Source organism: Carassius carassius, chromosome 1 (assembly GCF_963082965.1).
Source record: "Carassius carassius chromosome 1, fCarCar2.1, whole genome shotgun sequence".
NCBI lineage: Eukaryota > Metazoa > Chordata > Actinopteri > Cypriniformes > Cyprinidae > Carassius > Carassius carassius.
The window spans coordinates 52207838-52229426 of record NC_081755.1 but is presented as its reverse complement, the minus strand read 5'-3'; the positions used below and the strand labels follow the sequence as shown (position 1 = coordinate 52229426).

At 37.7% G+C, this 21589-nt stretch overlaps 1 protein-coding gene across 3 annotated transcripts in view; it reads left to right on the top strand.

Moving 5' to 3' along the window:
* Nucleotides 1-203: 203 nt before the first annotated feature.
* Nucleotides 204-21589, top strand: part of LOC132092689 (butyrophilin-like protein 2) — a 45316-nt gene continuing 23930 nt past the window's right edge. Inside the window, exons 1-2 of one of the 3 annotated variants that reach the window (XM_059499149.1) lie at nt 204-292; nt 9490-9594. In XM_059499149.1, coding sequence (XP_059355132.1) covers nt 9543-9594 — 52 coding nt within the window. In that variant the 5' untranslated portion in view covers nt 204-292; nt 9490-9542. Of the gene's footprint in view, nt 293-6026; nt 6105-9489; nt 9595-21589 lie in introns of those variants that run through there. The other 2 variants (XM_059499070.1, XM_059499230.1) reach the window with 2 other exon arrangements.

Sequence of the window (21589 nt, the reverse complement as noted above, 5' to 3'; positions counted from 1 at the left end):
CGTTTAAAATGAATGACTCACTCCCTGAGACGACACGTTCTTCCCGAGTCACATTAAAGATTCGTTTAAAATGAACGAATCACTCCCTGAGACGACTCGTTCTTCCCGAGTCACATTAAAGATTCGTTTAAAATGAACGAATCACTCCCTGAGACGACTCGTTCTTCCCGAGTCACATTAAAGATTCGAGAAGAACAACACATCACTAACACAGTCACTCCACCCACAGATGACTTCCTGCTCTCGTGAAGTAACATGGTGTTTTTAAATTGTGTTCAAGATGTTCTTAAAGGTAGGCTAAACATTCATACTCTGTATGAGTAAAAAAAAATTTTTTATTTTTTTTTTATCCTTTATTTAACCAGGTAAAACTCATTGAGATTAAAATCTCTTTTAAAAAACAAACAAAAAAACAAACATAAGGAACAGTTTCCAACATATAAAAAGACCACATCAAATACACATACACATATATATATATATATATATATATATATATATATATATATATATATATATATATATATATATATATATATATATATATATATATATCACAAGACCCAGTGCTGAATAAGGCTTAATATAACTTTATGAACAATTACACTGACCAGTGTTCACCTGCTCCACATTCTTCAGAGTTGAAACAAACTGTCTATAAGAAATAAAGGTAGTCATTTTCAATGATTTCTGAAGAAGGTTCCAGGCAGAAGGTGCTGCAAACATAAAGGCTTTTTTCCCTATTTCTGTTTTGACACGGGGTACCAACAAGTGTAGTACATCATTTGAACGTAATCCATAATGGCCATGATTACTTGTTAAAAGGACACTCAAATAAGTAGGAGCTAGTCCAAGAAGTGCCTTGTAAATGAAACATAGCCAGTGAGTGTACCTTCTTGCATAAAGAGAGGGCCATTTTGCTTTATAATAAAGGATACAATGATGTGTCCTATAACTACAACCAGTAAAAAAACGTAATGCACAATGATACACAACATCCAGTTTCTTCAAACATTGGGCAGAAGCATTCATATATATCAGATCACCATAATCTAATATGGGAAGAAAAGTGGCCATCACCAGGTATTCTCTAGCGCGAATGGATAAGCATGATTTTGATCTGTAGAGATAGCCAAGCTTTATCTTAAGCTTAGAAACCTGATTGCTAACATGGGTTCTGAAACATAATTTAAAATTAATGATTATACCCAAATATTTATAACTGTTAACTAATTCAATTTCATTTCCTTCAAAAGTTGAGATGCTTGAAGAAGAAACTGGAAGTTGTCTTGAGTTTGTGAATACCATTATTTTTGACTTTTGTACATTTAAGACCAGCTTAAGCTGTTTTAAACGGTTCTGAACAGTATTAAATGCAGACTGCAAAAGCTCAAGGGCTTGTGCAGTAGATGATGCAGTACAGTAAATAACAGTGTCATCAGCATAAAAGTGATACATAGCATTCGATAGATTTTCACAAAGTTTGTTTATATAAATTGAAAATAATATGGGCCCTAATACTGAGCCTTGAGGAACCCCCTTGGAAATAGGCAAAAATGAAGACACAGAACCAGCCATTCGAACACTTTGGGTTCTACCTGACAAATAATTTGCAAACCAATCTACCGAATGCTTAGACAAACCAATGCTCACTAGACTGTTCACAAGAATGCCGTGATCAACTGTATCAAAAGCCTTTGAAAGATCTATAAACAACGCAGCACATATTTTCCTATTATCCAAAGCCCCAGCAATATCATTTATCACCTTCAATGCTGCAGATATGGCGCTATGTTGTTTCCTAAACCCTGATTGAAAAGGTGAAAGGATATCATTTATATTTAAAAATTCCTTTAGTTGCTCACCAACCAGGCGCTCAAGGAGTTTAGCTAAAATACACAGCTTAGAAATAGGCCTATAGTTATTCAAAATAGATGGATCGCCCCCTTTTAGTAATGGTGTAACATGGGCTGACTTCCATACTTTAGGGATGTCATTTTCGACAATTGTTAAGTTAAAAATATAACATAAAGGCTCCGCAATGAAGTCAGCTGCTATCTTAAGGAAGAAGGGATCTAAATTATCAGGACCAGCAGACTTTTTTGTGTATAATTCCTGAAGGGCTTTATGGACTTTGGTAATTGATAAAGGAGAAATATAAAATTGTTTTTCTAAAGGTAAACATGGGTCAGAGGGGTTCTCCTGTACAAAGGAACCAGAAGAATCAGGACATAAGGATTCAAATAGGGATCCTGAAGAAATAAAGTGCTCATTAAAGCAAGCTAACATTGTTTGTTTATCAGTCACCTTGCCTGAATCAGCCATAACATGAGGGGGTAGTTCACTACAGCTAATATTTCCAAAATAGGCTTTAATAATTTTCCAGAACTTGCTTGGATTATTTAAGTTTTTTGTAGTTTCATTAACAAAATACTCTGATTTTGACTTTTTAATAAGAGATGTAAGTCTATTTCTCAATTGCCGAAAATAAACCCAGTCCGTTTCGCTCTTTGATTTCCTGGCCCTTGACCAGGCAGCATTCCTATCCTTGAGAAGGCATGAAATCTCAGGAGAAAACCAGGGATTATTTCGGCCTTTAACTCTGAATTTACGTACAGGGGCATGCTTATCTATGATCCTAAGAAAACCATCATAAAAATAGTTCCAGGCCAATTCTACTTTATCTATAAGGTAGATTTTGTTCCAATCAAAATGAAACAGATCATGTAGAAAGGCTTGTTCACAAAAATGCTTCATATCCCTTTTAAAAATAATCCGTGGTCTCTGTTTCATGATTTTAGCATTCCTAACTGCCGCAATTGTACAATGATCACTCAGGTCATTTGCAAACACACCTATATCTGAGAATTTGTGTGGAGCATTAGTTAAAAACAAGTCAAGTAAAGAGGACTTTTCAGGGCACTTGAGGTTTGGACGAGTTGGACTATCAATTAACTGTGTAAGATTAAAAGAGTCACAGACAGATTTAAAACTATCTGAAATAGAGGTCAACCAATCCAAGTTAAAATCCCCAGCTAAAAGGACCTCTCCAAATTCAAAGCTCGATAGATGATGATTTAAAGAGCATAGAGCCTCAGTACTTGCTGAGGGTGGTCTATAGCAACCTATGACCGTCAATGTTTGCCCCAATGTAAACTCCATCTTTAGGGCTAAAAGCTCTAGCTGCTTACTAATGGATACTGAATACACAATGTTACAAGGAAAATGATTTTTTATATAAATATATATAAAATATATATATATATTTATAAATATTATATAAATATTAACTTACACTCCTCATAAACAACATTGAGTAAAAAAGAAAAAGGAAAAGACTAAAATAATCTCAGTCGATCTCGCTGATCCGGAGTTCAAGCACGGTTTTCTCAGCTGCAGGCGCGTGAGAAAACTAGCTAACTGATGAGAAATGTCCCGCGTTTAGACAAACAACAAATTTCGCCGATCACAGTCTCTCGAGGAAAAGAAAGAGCAAAAAAGGTAAATGGCAGAAAATAACGTCCATACACCTAACTTAAAACAAAGTTTCTACATTCTATTCCACAGCTCGTTGAATACACACAGTTACAAAATGTTGTTAACGGACTCGCAGCAGCAGTGTGAGGAGGCGTGGTCATGATATAAACTTAATAATATGAGCTAATCTAACCTTGATATTTTACATTTGTCTAAACAAAAATGTCTTAGTTGAGCTCTTAATGAAAAATAGTTATATTTATCAATTTTTTGAACTCAATATTACTTGAAAAATAAAACAAATAAAGGTAAATTTAATTGAAAGACAACCCAGCCGGCATTTCAAAGTTGAAACAACGTGAGGTACCAGGGTTGAAGCAGCGTTGAATTACCCTTCGATTTTGCGAATTGGATCAACGTTGGTATTGCGACGTTGATTCAACGTTATATTGTGAGGCGTTTACAGAATTTGCTAAATATATGGTAGCATATACCTACTAGTATTACACCAAATGTTAATTAAAGCAATACACGAACTGAAAGGGGAAATGAGCATAACAATAAATATAAAAATATAGCCCGAATTAATATAATATCATTATAATATTAATTATTAAATAAGTTTAGCCTATATAATAATGATAATAATAATAGCCTAATATACACATATAAAAAATCACACATATCAATACAGACTGTGGGATGGATAAAAATATTTTATCAGTCTAGGATAATCTCAGGTTGCTCTGGTCACACGGGTTTGTTTATTCATTAAACTCGTGGCCATGACAAAACTAAACCAAAAAGACTTGAGCTTGATTTTTTTTTAATCTTACAGTGGCAGTCATTTATTAATTTATGACAGGAGTTACGCAAATAAAAAAATGAAGTCGAGATCGATATGAAACTTGGGTCATAGTTCTTTTTAATGATGTAAGTTATAGTTTATTAAGTTAATTGCATTCTTTTACATTAAAACTAGCAGTAACTGAACTACTGTAAACAACGCTTCTGTGCGCTGGCGTCCTTCCACAAGTTAAGAGATTTTAAACAAACACTGTAAATACACATTTAATTAACCAAATGAACCAATACACATTTTAATGCTATAAAAGTGTGTACATCGAGAAAAATAAACAACAGATGTTCATGGTAACAACTTCTTTAACTTGAGCAAACGCTGCTAATACACATATATTTGTTAATAAAGTAAATAAAACGAAAACATGCATGCTTTAATGCTAGTGAATAAAAGGAAACTCGCATGTCTCTGCTCATGACAGTACCTGGATCAGTGAGCTGCGTCTCGGGCCGATGATGTCACTTCCAGGGAGGCATGTTGTACTAGTGATGGGAAGTGGTGATTCTTTACTCTCTTCTACCTCCTGGTTACATCCTTGCGAGACAGCAATAGGGAATAAGATCTGTTTTTTATCTAGTCCCTCTCTTAGGAATAGAAAGATTAGACAACTTTTTCAGAATGATATTATTACTGTCCCTTCTATAATATCATATTGGAGTATTTGTTTTAATGATATTCCTTGGAAGAAAGTGTGGTCTCTATCCAACAAATATCTAATCACTAATAAGGTTAAAGAGGTATCATTCAAGTTGCTACATCGATTTTACCCAGTCAATCTTTTTATCAAAAAAATGTTTCCAGAGTTGGATCCACTATGCTCCTTCTGTGGAGTGGAAGACGAGTCTATACCTCATACCTCACCTTTTTTGGGATTGTGTTCATGTAGCTACTTTTTGGGAAAATTTTGTCTATTTGTACGTGCTTCCTTATTAGTCAATTTTTCTATGGGGTTTAAGGATGTGTTATTTGGTTCTTATAACTCTGACAGAAATCTAAAAGACAAGTATTTTCTTGTAAATCTATTTATTTTTCTAGCCAAGTTTTCTGTACACAAGTGTACATTTTTGTCTGTCAAACCTCTTTTTATTGTCTTTTGCAATGACCTGAAATATTATTTGAGTACTATATCTTCTTCCAACTATGCCAAAGCTTTAAAGTCAGTTACATTGTGCACAAAGTATAATGTTTATGCTTCTTTATAATGAAAACAAAAGGGACTCGAGGCATTTCTATCTCTCTTGAATATATTTAAAGGATATGTTACCCCTGGCTATATTATTATTTATTATTTTGTTATTATTTTGTTTTACCTTTGTCTATTTTACTTGCTTTTTACTTTACTTGCTCTTTATCTACTGTTTATATATATATATATATATATATATATATATATATATATATATATATATATATATATATATTATATTGTAGATAAAACTGTATTTGCTGTTATGTTTGTTCAATTAAAAAAATAAAAAATAAAATAGTGATGGGAAGTTCGGATCATTTTACCGACTCGGACCTTTTGAGTCTCGTTTAGCAAAATGAACAAATCACTCCCCGAGACGACTCGTTCTTAACAAGTCACATTAAAGATTCGTTAAAAATTAACGAATCACTCCCCGAGACGACTCGTTCTTTCCGAATCACATTAAAGATTCGAGAAGAACAACACATCACTAACACGTCACTCCACCCACAGATGACTTCCTGCTCTCGTGAAGTAACATGGCGTTTTGAAATTGAGTTCAAGATGTTCTTAAAGGTAGGCTAAACATTTGACATATAATCCATATACAATGTAAATGTGAGAGTCAGCGCTAACACATGGGTTTATATTTATTGTGACTGAAATTATGGATGGAATGAGCTGCATTAGTTAGTTTCACTTTCATTTTTGAAACAGAACTGTATCAGAAGCAAATATCTGTGTTTAGTGTTGAGAAGCAGAGATATCTGATTCCATGAAGTGTTCAGTTCATGTTCAGGTCTCTGTCTGTAACGTTACATGTAGCGTGTGAAGCTGCACCTCCTCGAGATGTTGATCAGTGTAGAGTCGGGTGTAGCTGGGGCCCTGTTTGTGTAACAGCGTAACACATTATCACACTTCAGTTTAGTGTTCTGATTTCAGGTCAAGCATGTCTTAGAAAGATTGTTCTGGAAACTCATACTGAGGAAGTATATTTGATGTCTGTCATCCTCCATTCAGCGTTCAAACTGCGTGTCGTGTTCAGTTCTGAAAGTCAAGACAATGAAACTCTCTGAAGATGATCCAGTCTTCCTCTTCCTCCTATCAGAGAAAAGGAGATCACTTGCAGTGAATTGTAGTCCATTAATGATTCCAAATTACATGACCCAAAACCCCCGAAGTGCTCCCCTCTCCTCAGAAGACGGTTGGTTATTATGGGCGGGGTTTTGTGTTTGAATACAGATCTGGCGCCAACTGCAGGACGCTCCGCGGATTTTACCTTTATTATGTTCTTCTTTTAGCACTACTCACAAATCACCTGAAGATCCTTTTACACAGCATGAAACAGATCAAGATGAACAAAAGAGCAAACAACCACCACAACTGAGCTATTACATATAAATAACTAAATCAGCCGATCCACATAAAAAACAGACAATAATTAAATAAATAGAGTAATACTACAACCCGAATTCCGGAAAAGTTGGGACGTTTTTTAAATTTTAATAAAATGAAAACTAAAAGACTTTCAAATCACATGAGCCAATATTTTATTCACAATAGAACATAGATAACATAGCAAATGTTTAAACTGAGAAAGTTTACAATTTTATGCACAAAATGAGCTCATTTCAATTTTGATTTCTGCTACAGGTCTCAAAATAGTTGGGACGGGGCATGTTTACCATGGTGTAGCATCTCCTTTTCTTTTCAAAACAGTTTGAAGACGTCTGGGCATTGAGGCTATGAGTTGCTGGAGTTTTGCTGTTGGAATTTGGTCCCATTCTTGCCTTATATAGATTTCCAGCTGCTGAAGAGTTTGTGGTCGTCTTTGACGTATTTTTCGTTTAATGATGCGCCAAATGTTCTCTATAGGTGAAAGATCTGGACTGCAGGCAGGCCAGGTTAGCACCCGGACTCTTCTACGACGAAGCCATGCTGTTGTTATAGCTGCAGTATGTGGTTTTGCATTGTCCTGCTGAAATAAACAAGGCCTTCCCTGAAATAGACGTTGTTTGGAGGGAAGCATATGTTGCTCTAAAACCTTTATATACCTTTCAGCATTCACAGAGCCTTCCAAAACATGCAAGCTGCCCATACCGTATGCACTTATGCACCCCCATACCATCAGAGATGCTGGCTTTTGAACTGAACGCTGATAACATGCTGGAAGGTCTCCCTCCTCTTTAGCCCGGAGGACACGGCGTCCGTGATTTCCAACAAGAATGTCAAATTTGGACTCGTCTGACCATAAAACACTATTCCACTTTGAAATAGTCCATTTTAAATGAGCCTTGGCCCACAGGACACGACGGCGCTTCTGGACCATGTTCACATATGGCTTCCTTTTTGCATGATAGAGCTTTAGTTGGCATCTGCTGATGGCACGGCGGATTGTGTTTACCGACAGTGGTTTCTGAAAGTATTCCTGGGCCCATTTAGTAATGTCATTGACACAATCATGCCGATGAGTGATGCAGTGTCGTCTGAGAGCCCGAAGACCACGGGCATCCAATAAAGGTCTCCGGCCTTGTCCCTTACGCACAGAGATTTCTCCAGTTTCTCTGAATCTTTTGATGATGTTATGCACTGTAGATGATGAGATTTGCAAAGTCTTTGCAATTTGACGTTGAGGAACATTGTTTTTAAAGTTTTCCACAATTTTTTTACGCAGTCTTTCACAGATTGGAGAGCCTCTGCCCATCTTTACTTCTGAGAGACTCTGCTTCTCTAAGACAAAGCTTTTATAGCTAATCATGTTACAGACCTGATATCAATTAACTTAATTAATCACTAGATGTTCTCCCAGCTGAATATTTTCAAAACTGCTTGCTTTTTTAGCCATTTGTTGCCCCCGTGCCAACTTTTTTGAGACCTGTAGCAGGCATTAAATTTTAAATGAGCTAATTAAGTGGATAAAAGTGTAAAATTTCTCAGTTTAAACATTTGCTACGTTATCTATGTTCTATTGTGAATAAAATATTGACTCATGTGATTTGAAAGTCTTTTAGTTTTCATTTTATTAAAATTTAAAAAACGTCCCAACTTTTCCGGAATTCGGGTTGTATAAATGAACTAAATTATAAATGATTTGTCCTCCACTAAACTTTGGACTGATTGTGTTTTAATGTTTGTTGACATACAGTTAAACTCACAGGATTCTGGAGTTGGTGTCAATCCACTGATTGAGTCCGTCTCATTACACGCTGAAAAATAATTTATAACCATCATGATTCACTTCAAGTGTGCAAGATTCAGTTAAAACAGCTACAATACAGGAACATGTCTCTGGCCATACAGTAACACACATTTCTGCTCCATTAGGACAGATCCATTTAGTTAAAGTTTACAATAATTACAAGGTAGATGGTGACCATAAGGAGTGTATTTAATTTGTTTAACCTAAAAAGAGACACAGAGAAGTTCACACAGAAGTGAAACTCCAGTCTGACTGAGATTTTGGGTGAGCTGTCTCTTTAAAGATCATCATCTGTCCATCACAAACATAATGCTGAGAGTTTAATGAAGTGTTTGTCTCTCCTCTGAATATAGTCTTGTATTTAAACTGCAGTGAGAGAAAGACGCATTAGAGAAGCATTTATATCTTTTATGAATGTTTCATTGATTAACACAGTATAAGTTCATTGTGTTTATATAGGCTATAAATAAACATAATTTATGTTTGTATTTAATTATATATAAATAATAGAATAATTATAATAATTACATATAATCATCAGTTTTTTAATTTAGGGTCAAATTTCTGCTTATTTCTTGATCTTTAAAACATGTGTAGTTTCAGATTATACTCTCTTTTCAGATGCTGTTTGTTCTTATTGTCCTTTTCTTTATTATTTCATTCTTCATGATGCCTCTCCATTTAATCAGAACTGTTTATCTCGATGAGCTGCAGATTCAGAAAGAAAGCAGTGCAGGTTTAATGTTACTTCCTTCATTGCAGCAGATCACTTTCACTTTGACGACGCAGAGAGATGAACTGAACTTCAGCTGAACATGGAGCTGCTTATGCTCCTTTTAGGGACTGTTAGTCCTCTTATATCTGACGGTATGTACATGTTTTTATTTCTCTTTAAGTTGATTCTGAAGGCAAGGCACATAGTTAATTATGTCCTGTTTAAATATCTGCAAACTTACAGGATCCGTTCAAGTTTTGGACACATTTGACTCAATTTATTTTGCTTGTGATTGTAAAAATATATTTTGCTGTAGAGGCTTCTGCTTAAATTATTGAAATGAGATTGTGCCTGTATGCATTACTTTACAGAACAGTTAATCAAAATGTAATTATTTGTACCTAATAATGAAGAAAAATCATCATCACGTTTCCTCCTTCAGTAGAGTTTAAAATCAGTGCATGTGTTATAAACACATTAAGACTCTCTCCTGCTTTACTCTTCATCTTCAGCATGATTTTGCTTCATGTCTTAAGCTTTCAATAGTTTTGTTGGATGATTTACTTGAGATGATGATGATGATGATGATTCTAAAAGCTTTTATTCAGATTTATTTTTTCTCGTTATGTGTGTATATGTGTTTCTAATCGTCAGGCAGCACTTCCTTTAGAGATGCTTTTCATTTTTTTCAATAGTAACCAGTCTGTATTAGTTGCAGTTTCTCTGTAAACTTGAACAGATTTCAACATGTCTAGATGCACCAGAATGATCTCTTATTAAACTTCAGTTTGACTTTGACAAGGCTAAGAGATGATGATCATTTATCATAACCGAACATGGACCTGTATATGTTTATATTTGTGTTTGTAATTCTAATAATATTAAATGGTTTGTACTTTCTTTATTTCTCTTTAATCTAATTCTGGTGAAATAAGCCACACAATTAACAAAATGAAAAATGCACAAATATGTATTTCGTTTTGCACTTAAACTTTTGATTAAGAATATTTCTGTGGATGATCTGCAGTAGAGAGTAAAGGAAAAGCAGCGTTTAAATGGTTCCCATGATGCATCTTTTGAAGCTGAAGGTCCAGAGAGAGAACAGAGCTGGAATCTAGACACAAAACAAGCTTAGAGGTCAAGTCAAGTCACTTTTATTTATATAGCGATTTAAACAAAATACATTGCGTCAAAGCAACTGAACAACATTCATTAGGAAAACAGTGTGTCAATAATGCAAAATGGCAGTTAAAGGCAGTTCATCATTGAATTCAGTGATGTCATCTCTGTTCAGTTAAATAGTGTCTGTGCATTTATTTGCAATCAAGTCAACGATATCGCTGTAGATGAAGTGACCCCAACTAAGCAAGCCAGAGGCGACAGCGGCAAGGAACCGAAACTCCATCGGTGACAGAATGGAGAAAAAAACCTTGGGAGAAACCAGGCTCAGTTGGGGGGCCAGTTCTCCTCTGACCAGACGAAACCAGTAGTTCAATTCCAGGCTGCAGCAAAGTCAGTGCAGAAGGGAGAAGAATCATCTGTTTCCTGTGGTCTTGTCCTGGTGCTCCTCTGAGACAAGGTCTTTACAGGGGATCTGTTTCTGGGGCTCTAGTTGTCCTGGTCTCCGCTGTCTTTCAGGGATGTATAGGTCCTTTCTAGATGCTGATCCACCATCTGGTCTGGATACGTACTGGATCCGGGTGACTGCAGTGACCCTTTGATCTGGATACAGACCTCGGAATAAGAGAGAAACAGACTAATATTAGCGTAGATGCCATTCTTCTAATGATGTAGCAAGTACATCGGGTGTTATGGGAAGTGTTACCGGTTCCGGTTTACCTAATTAATGCAGCCTAAAAATCATTTAACGGATTTGGATATTAAAAGCATATTAGTATGTTATGTGTAAGCCAGGTTAAAGAGATGGGTCTTTAATCTAGATTTAAACTGCAAGAGTGTGTCTGCCTCCCGAACAATGTTAGGTAGGTTATTCCAGAGTTTGGGCGCCAAATAGGAAAATGATTTGCCACCCGCAGTTGATTTTGATATTCTAGGTATTATCAAATTGCCTGAGTTTTGAGAACGTAGCGGACGTAGAGGATTATAATGTGAAAGGAGCTCATTCAAATACTGGGGTGCTAAACCATTCAGGGCTTTATACTGTAAGTAATAAGCAATATTTTAAAATCTATAAGATGTTTGATAGGGAGCCAGTGCAGTGTTGACAGGACCGGGCTAATATGGTCATACTTCCTGGTTCTAGTAAGAACTCTTGCTGCAGACTAGACAAACTACTACTAAGTGTGCAGAACAACCACCCAATAAAGCATTACAATAATCTAACCTTGAGGTCATAAATGCATGGATTAACATTCCTGCATTTGACATTGAGATCATAGGCCGTAATTTAGATATATTTTTGAGATGGAAAAATGAAATTTTACAAATGCTAGAAACGTAGCTTTCTAAGGAAAGATTGCGATCAAATAGCACATCTAGATTCTGATGATAAGGAGAGCAGTCTCAGTACTAAAGTACGGTCTAAATCCTGACTGGAAATTCAATTCAATTCAATTCAATTCAAGTTTATTTGTATAGCGCTTTTTACAATACAAATCGTTACAAAGCAACTTTACAGAAAATTATGTTTCTACAATATTTAGTAGTAGCTAGTAGTTTGTGCACGTTTGCCAGGATTTTAGAAAAATAAAAATAATAATAATAATACAAGACGTAGTCAGCTAGATGATGAACTATCAATATTATTAATTAATAGTAATTATATGATGCAGTCACACATGTAGCAATAATTGTTAGTTCTGTTTGTTGATTCAAGGTTAGGATCATCTGGGGTCCTCTGAGGGTCAGCATCATCTCTTCTCAGGTGTTCTGGATCCAGACTGGAGCTTAAATCCTAGTTACCACGGGATGTAAATCCCGTGGCAAAACATAGAAACAAAATAGAGACATCATTAGCATAGCTGCTGATCCAACAAAGTAAAATTAGTTTAACCTAAGCTAAAGAATAAAAATGCAGATGCAACTACACTCACAATTTAAGAGATACATTATTCGAATGCTTGGCGAAAGAGATGCGTTTTTAATCTAGATTTAAACAGAGAGAGTGTGTCTAAACCCCGAACATTATCAGGAAGGCTATTCCAGAGTTTGGGAGCCAAATGTGAAAAAGCTCTACCTCCTTTAGTGGACTTTGCTATCCTAGGAACTACCAAAAGTCCAGCGTTTTGTGACCTTAGGGTGCGTGATGGGTTGTAGCGTGGTAGAAGGCTAGTTAGGTACGCAGGAGCTAAACCATTTAGGGCCTTATAGGTAAGTAATGATAATTTGTAACAGATACGGAACTTAATAGGTAGCCAGTGCAGAGACTGTAAAATTGGGGTAATATGATCATATTTTCTTGACCTGGTAAGGACTCTAGCTGCTGCATTTTGGACTACCTGTAGCTTGTTTATTGACGAAGCAGGACAACCACCTAGAAGTCCATTACAATAGTCCAGTCTAGAGGTCATGAAAGCATGAACTAGCTTTTCTGCATCAGAAACAGATAACATGTTTCGTAGCTTGGCAATGTTTCTAAGATGGAAGAATGCGGTTTTTGTAACATTGGAAATATGATTTTCAAAAGACAAATTGCTGTCTAATATAACACCCAGATTTCTGACTGTAGAGGAAGTAACAGTACATCCGTCTAGTTGCAGATTGTAATCTACAAGATTCTGTGTGGTGTTTTTTGGTCCAATAATTAATATCTCTGTCTTATCCGAATTTAATTGGAGAAAATTATTTGTCATCCAATCTTTTACATTTTTAACACACTCTGTTAGCTTAGATAATTGGGAAGTTTCATCTGGTCTCGTTGAAATATATAGCTGAGTATCATCAGCATAACAGTGGAAGCTAATTCCGTATTTTCTAATAATATTACCAAGGGGCAACATGTATATTGAAAATAGAAGGGGACCTAGGACGGATCCTTGTGGCACTCCATATTTTACTGATGATAAATGAGATGACACCCCATTTAAGTAAACAAAATGGTAGCGATCGGACAGGTAGGATCTAAACCATCTTAGAGCCTGCCTTTGAATACCTGTATAGTTTTGTAATCGATCTATGAGTATGTCATGATCTATGGTGTCGAACGCAGCACTAAGATCAAGTAAGACTAGAAATGAGATGCAGCCTTGATCTGACGCAAGAAGCAGGTCATTTGTAATTTTAACAAGTGCAGTTTCTGTGCTATGGTGGGGCCTAAAACCTGACTGAAATTCTTCATACAGATCATTTTTATGCAGGAAGGTGCTCAATTGAGCAGACACAACTTTTTCTAAAATTTTAGACATAAATGGAAGATTTGAAATAGGCCTATAATTTGCCAGTACACTAGGATCTAGTTTTGGTTTCTTAATAAGAGGCTTGATAACCGCCAGCTTGAATGGTTTTGGGACGTGACCTAAAGATAACGACGAGTTAATGATATTGAGAAGCGGTTCTTCGGCTACAGGTAACAGCTCTTTTAGTAATTTAGTGGGTACAGGATCTAATAAACATGTTGTTGGTTTAGATACAGTGATAAGTTTATTTAGCTCTTCCTGTCCTATATTTGTAAAGCACTGCAGTTTATTTTTGGGTGCGATGGATGAAACTGAAGTGTTAGACGCTGTAGAATCTACATTCGCTATTGTATTTCTAATGTTATCTATTTTATCAGTGAAGAAATTCATAAAGTCATTACTATTTAACGTTGGTGGAATATTTGAATCAGGTGGCGTCTGGTAATTTGTTAATTTAGCCACTGTGCTAAATAAAAACCTTGGATTGTTTTGGTTATTTTCAATGAGTTTGTGGATATGCTCTGCCCTAGCAGTTTTTAGAGCCTGTCTATAGCTGGACATACTGTTTTTCCATGCAATTTTAAAAACTTCCAAGTTAGTTTTTCTCCATTTGCGTTCAAGACTACGAGTTACTTTCTTGAGAGAGTGAGTATTACTGTTATACCATGGCACAGTACGTTTTTCTCTAACCTTTTTCAATTTGATGGGGGCAACAGCTTCTAATGTATTAGAGAAAATAGTGCCCATGTTGTCAGTAATTTCGTCTAATTCATGTGTATTTTTGGGTACAAATAGCAGTTGAGATAGATCAGGCAGGTTATTTGCGAATCTGTCTTTGGTGGCTGGAACAATAGTTCTGCCCAGACGGTAACGCTGAGACATATAGTTAATATCAGTTATACGCAGCATGCACGATACAAGGAAATGGTCTGTAATATCATCACATTGGGGTACAATATCTATAGCAGTAAGATCGATTCCATGCGATATAATTAGATCTAGTGTATGATTAAAACGATGAGTGGGCCCGGTGACATTTTGCTTGACTCCAAAGGAGTTTATTAGGTCAGTAAACGCAAGTCCTAATGTATCATTTGCATTATCAACGTGAATATTAAAATCTCCCATGATTAGCGCCTTATCAACTGTAACTAGAAGGTCTGAGAGGAAATCTGCAAATTCTTTTAGGAATTCTGTATACGGCCCTGGTGGTCTATACACAGTAGCCAGAGCAAGAGATACATTAGATTTCTTTTGCATGTCTGACAGTGTAACATTTAGCAGAAGTATTTCAAAAGAGTTAAACCTGTATCCTGTTTTCTGGGTAACATTGAGAATATCACTATATATTGTTGCAACACCTCCTCCACGACCAGTCTGACGGGGCTCATGCTTATAACAGTAGTTTGGTGGAGTAGACTCATTTAGACCAAAATAATCATTTGGTTTTAGCCAGGTTTCAGTCAAGCAGAGTACATCAAAACTATTTTCTGTGATCATTTCATTTACAATAACTGCTTTGGGTGTGAGTGATCTAATATTTATGAGCCCAAACTTTAAAAATTGTTTTTGTTCATTTACTTTACATTTTTCTGGTTTAATTACGATAAGATTTTTTCTAGATCCTACATTATATTTTGACCTCACTATTCGGGGAACAGACACAGTCTTAATAGTTTTTACAGCACAAGTACTTTTATCATTTAAGCGGGTGGAACAAAACTCATCATAATAGTTATTAGAGAATTGTCTTACTAGTCACATGGAGCGAAGTGTCCTGGAGATGTTGTCAGAGAGCAGCTCCGCTCCGATTCTGCTGGGGTGTAATCCATCAGCGCGAAACAGCCTAGGACGCTCCCAGAAAAGATTCCAGTTATTAACAAATAGCAGTTTCTGTTCTTTACACCATGACAACAACCATTCATTTAAAGCAAAAAGTCTACTGAACCTTTCGTGTCCTCGTCGATACGTGGGCAGTGGTCCTGACACGACGATCGTCGCCTCGGGCGTCGTGCTGCGAACCGTCTCGATCAGGCTGCTGAAGTCCCTCTTCAACGTCTCCGTCTGCCGCAGCGTGGTGTCGTTAACCCCGGCGTGAAGCACGACCGCTCTGGGGCTCTCGTCGACCTTCAGGATCGCGGGTATCTGCGCAGAAACATCGAGAACACGAGCACCAGGCAAACAATGAGTGTGCACTTTACCTTCGGCTAACGTAGCACTTACGTGTCGGACGATGGAGTCTCCGATGATCACAGCGTCGCGTCCTGTCTCGCGGAGGGGAGCGAAGCGGTTCCGGATGGAGATGTCGAAGGCAGGAGGGGGAGAAGTCGTCGCCCGGGACCCGGCTCGCGTCCTCCGAAATCCTCACAAATACCATTTTTCTCTAAGAAGGAATATAATTGTGAGGATACCACCTTTTCTAGTATCTTGGACAGAAAAGGGAGATTCGAGATTGGTCTATAATTAACTAGTTCTTTGGGGCCAAGTTGTGGATTTTTTGATGAGAGGCTTAATAACAGCCAGTTTGAAGGTTTTGGGGAAGTATCCTAATGACAATGAGGAATTAATAATAGTCAGAAGAGGATCTATGACTTCTGGAAGCACTTCTTTTAGGAGCTTAGTTGGTATAGGGTCTAACATACATGTTGTTGGTTTAGATGATTTAACAAGTTTATACAATTCTTCCTCTCCTAAAGTAGATAATGAGTGGAACTGTTCCTCAGGGGGTCTATAGTGCACTGTCTGATGCGATACTGTAGCTGACGGCTGAATGGTTACAATTTTATCTCAAATAGTATCGATTTTAGAAGTAAAGTAGTTCATAAAGTCATTACTGCTGTGATGCTGGAAAATGTCAACACTTGTTGAGGTTTTATTTTTCGTTAATTTAGCCACTGTGTTGAATAAATACCTGGGGTTATGTTTGTTTGCTTCTAAAAGGATCTAGCAGTTTTTAATGCTTTTCTGTAGGATAGGTTACTTTCTCGCCAAGCAATACAAAATACACCTAGTTTTGTTTTCCTCCAGCTGCGCTCCATTTTTGGGGCTGCTCTCTTTAGGGTGCGAGTATGCTCATTATACCATGGTGTCAAACTGTTTTCCTTAACCTTCCTTAAGCGTAAAGGAGCAACTGTATTTAAAATGCTAGAAAAGAGAGAGTCCATAGTTTCTGTTACATCATCAAGTTGTTCTGAGGTTTTGGATATGCTCAGGAATTTGGATACATCAGGAAGATAACTTAAAAAGCAGTCTTTTGTGGTAGAAGTGATGGTTCTACCATACTTGTAACAAGAAGTAGAATTTGCAATTTTGGCTATATGAAGTTTGCACAAAACTAAATAATGATCTAAGATATCATCACTTGGCTGCAATTTCAACACCATCAACATCAATTCCATGTGACAGTATTAAATCTAGAGTATGATTTCGACAATGAGTTCAGAATGTCTATAAATACTGATCCCAATGCATCATGGATATTAAAATCACCCACTATTAAAACTTTATCTGCAGCCAGAACTAACTCGGATGTAAAATCAGCAAACTCTTTAATAAAGTCTGTATGGTGCCCTGGTGGCCTGTATACAATAGCCAGTACAAACATAACAGGGGATTTATCATTAACATTTGTTTCTCTGGATAAGGTTATATGAAGCACCATTACTTCAAACGAGTTATACTTGAAGCCTGCCCTCTGAGAAATCCTGAAAACGTTGTTATAAATTGAAGCAACACCTCCCCCTTTGCCTTTTAGACGTGGCTCATCTTGGGGGGTGGACTCAAGATATGATTAACTCTGGTTTGGTAACATTCATGTCAGATATTGTCAAGTTGTCATTTTTATCAGGTCATGTTATCTGATTACCTGATTTGACCCAGCGTTTACAACCTGTTTTTTCTATAACAATGATAGTGAAAGAATTTCTGTCAATGATTAATAAACACTGTTTGCTTGTGAAGTGCAAAAGCAAAAACCAGATCTGAATTAGACACAGATAATCACAGGGACTTGATTTAAATCCCTCTGCTGGGAGGGTAATGAGGTAATGTAAAGTTATTAGTGAATGAGACTCATCTGAGATAATAGATCACAGCGATGTAGTCAAGTCTAGTGGCAGCTCTTCGATATAGGAGTCCTCCCTGAGCCACGCACACACAATATTTGTTATTATACATTATATACACTGATATTTGCATGATGTATGATAGAGAATCATCCGTTCTTTTCCTATATGTCCCCTCTCCCTGTTCACATGTGTAAAGTTCAGCTCTGGCTCAAGGGTGTGTCTCTGGAGGTCAGGTAAAGTTTTTACAATCAGTCACTAAAGCTGCCTGATCCACATAAAAGCAGATTAAATGCTAATCCAGCATAGACCATATCTGTGTAAGAACAATTCCCTTCTTTCACTGTAAAAATGGTGGTATTGTTATTAAACATTTTAAAGGGGAAGTCGTGACCTAGTTGTTAGAGAGTTTGACTCCTAACCCTAGGGTTGTGGGTTTGAGTCTCGGGCTGGCAATACCATGACTGAGGTGCCCTTGAGCAAGGCACCAAACCCCCAACTGCTCCCCGGACACCAAAGCATAAATGATGCTCGTTGTGTGTGTTCACTGCTGTGTGTGTACACTTTGGATGGGTTTAATGCAGAGCACGAATTCTGAGTATGGGTCATCATACTTGGCTGTATGTCACTTAACTTTTTTTTTTTTGAAAGTATGCTTGGATCTTGGATGGCTTACTGATGTCATCACCACTGGCAATTTGTTTCGGTTTTATAGTGTATCAATAATCAAATCCAACAGTAAAAGAAGACGTAAAAATACATGACACCTGATCATAATTTATCCTGCTGTTTCTTGCTATTACAAAAGTGTTTTATTAACACAAAGTTGCTGCAGCCAGAGAAAAGCTAACATTCGAAAGTCAAGGGTCAAGAGCCCAACAAAAGCTAAACACTAATCCCCTTAATGATAAGTAAATATATATATATATATATATTTTTTTTTTTTTCAATAAATCATACTCTGATCCTCTGTAAACTCTCAATATGAACTGTAATGTAAATGTATTCGCTCTGCGCTGTCCAGTGTATCATGCAGCTTTGCCACACACCACACACCAACTCGCCTCGAGTTGTTTATGAAGAACAGAAAGTCCATGCTTTTCTCTGTTATTCAGCCATTCTCTTTGCCATACCCTTCATCTTCCTTTTTTGACATCACAAGCCATAGCTGCCACCAGGAGTTAAACTGGGATTTGTTATGGGGGGGAGGGGCTGGGGTATGATATTGAGCTGACATATATATTAGGGATGCACTGATGTATCAGCCGCCGATATTTATCAGCCGATTTTTCTCAATTTACAACCATGGCATATAGGCAATATAAGGAAAAAGGCCAATATAACAAACCAAGGGTTTATTGATTAACTGTGTCAAAGTCAAAGTCAAAGTCACCTTTATTTATATAGCGCTTTAAAAAAAATACATTGCGTCAAAGCAACTGAACAACATTCATTAGGAAAACAGTGTCAATAATGCAAAAATGATAGTTAAAGGCAGTTCATCATTGAATTCAGTGATGTCATCTCTGTTCAGTTAAATAGTTTCTGTGCATTTATTCGCAATCAAGTCAACGATATCGCTGTAGATGAAGTGTCCCCAACTAAGCAAGCCAGAGGCGACAGCGGCAAGGAACCGAAACTCCATCGGTGACAGAATGGAGAAAAAAACCTTGGGAGAAACCAGGCTCAGTTGGGGGGCCAGTTCTCCTCTGACCAGACGAAACCAGTAGTTCAATTTCAGGCTGCAGCAAAGTCAGATTGTGCAGAAGAATCATCTGTTTCTTGTGGTCTTGTCCTGGTGCTCCTCTGAGACAAGGTCTTTACAGGGGATCTGTATCTGGGGCTCTAGTTGTCCTGGTCTCCGCTGTCTTTCAGGGATGTAGAGGTCCTTTCTAGGTGCTGATCCAGCATCTGGTCTGGATACGTACTGGATCCGGGTGACTGCAGTGACCCTCTGATCTGGACACAGACTGGATCTGGTGGCCACAGTGACCTCGGAACAAGAGAGAAACAGACAAATATTAGCGTACATGCCATTCTTCTAATGATGTAGCAAGTACATAGGGTGTTATGGGAAGTGTTTCCGGTTCCGGTTTACCTAATTAATGCAGCCTAAAAATCCTTTAACGGATTTGGATAATAAAAGCATATTAGTATGTTATGTGTATGCCAGGTTAAAGAGATGGGTCTTTAATCTAGATTTAAACTGCAAGAGTGTATCTGCCTCCCGAACAATGTTAGGTAGGTTATTCCAGAGTTTAGGCGCCAAATAGGAAAAGGATCTGCCGCCCGCAGTTGATTTTGATATTCTAGGTATTATCAAATTGCCTGAGTTTTGAGAATGTAGCGGACATAGAGGATTATAATGTAAAAGGAGCTCATTCAATGGATACCAAGATGGCGCCGCACATGGCTGCTTCAGTGCTTGGCTCTCCAGTGTTTGTACTGTTTTTGTTCGTTTTTCCTGTTTTTTGTTTAACAAACACGATCAGTTTCACCAGGGATGAACTGCTGAACATTCGGCAGAACACACCACATGATATTTTTCCGGATTTCTATTATACAGACGTTTTACTGAACATTGTTATCGGAGGAGCAGCGGCGTTGATCAAGCGCTTCAGGACGCGCAGACGGGGAAAGCGAGCGGGAGCGCTCGTCAGACTCAGGAAGCGCGGATTTCAAACGCCGTTGCCTAGCATCCATCTCGCAAATCTCCGCTCTCTCCCCAACAAAACGGACGAACTCCTTCTGCTCTCTCGGACAAATAAGGATTTCTCTCACTCTGCTGCTCTGTGTTTCACGGAAACCTGGCTGAATGACGCCATACCGGACAGCGCACTCCATCTGCCGGGCTTTCAGCTGTTCAGAGCGGACCGCGAAGCAGAATCAACGGGGAAATCGCGCGGCGGCGGGACATGCTTTTACATCAATGAACGGTGGTGTACAGATGTAACTGTGTTAAAGAAGATGTGCTGTCCTGATCTAGAAACGCAGTTTATCAACTGCAAGCCGTTCTATTCGCCGCGGGAGTTTCACTCGTTCATTCTGGTTAGTGTTTACATTCCACCTCAAGCGCATGTGAGCTCAGCTTTACAGAAACTCGCTGATCAGATCACAGACACAGAACAACAACACCCGGACTCTGTTTTAATCATTCTTGGGGACTTTAATAAAGCCAATCTCTCCCGTGAACTGCCAAAATACAGACAGCATGTTACCTGTCCCACCAGAGACAGTAATATACTGGATCACTGTTACACCACAATAAAGGATGCATATCACTCTGTTCCACGAGCAGCTTTGGGACGTTCTGATCACTGTCTGGTTCATCTTATACCGACCTACAAGCAGACACTTAAATCTGCTAAACCTGTAGTAAAGACTGTGAAGAGATGGACCAGTGAAACAGAGCAGGATTTACAATCTTGTTTTGACATCACAGACTGGAGCGTTTTTGAAGCTGCTACCACCGATCTGGACGAACTCACAGAGACTGTAACATCCTATATTAGTTTCTGTGAGGATATATGCATTCCTACCAGGACTTATTTGACATTCAACAATGATAAGCCATGGTTTACAGTAAAACTCAGACACCTTCGTCAGGCCAAAGAGGATGCCTACAGAAATGGGGACAGGGTCTTGTACAATCAGGCCAGGAACACACTGAACATTAGAGTGGCTAGAAGATTAGAGCGGCTAAAAAGACCTACGCTAAAAAGTTGGAA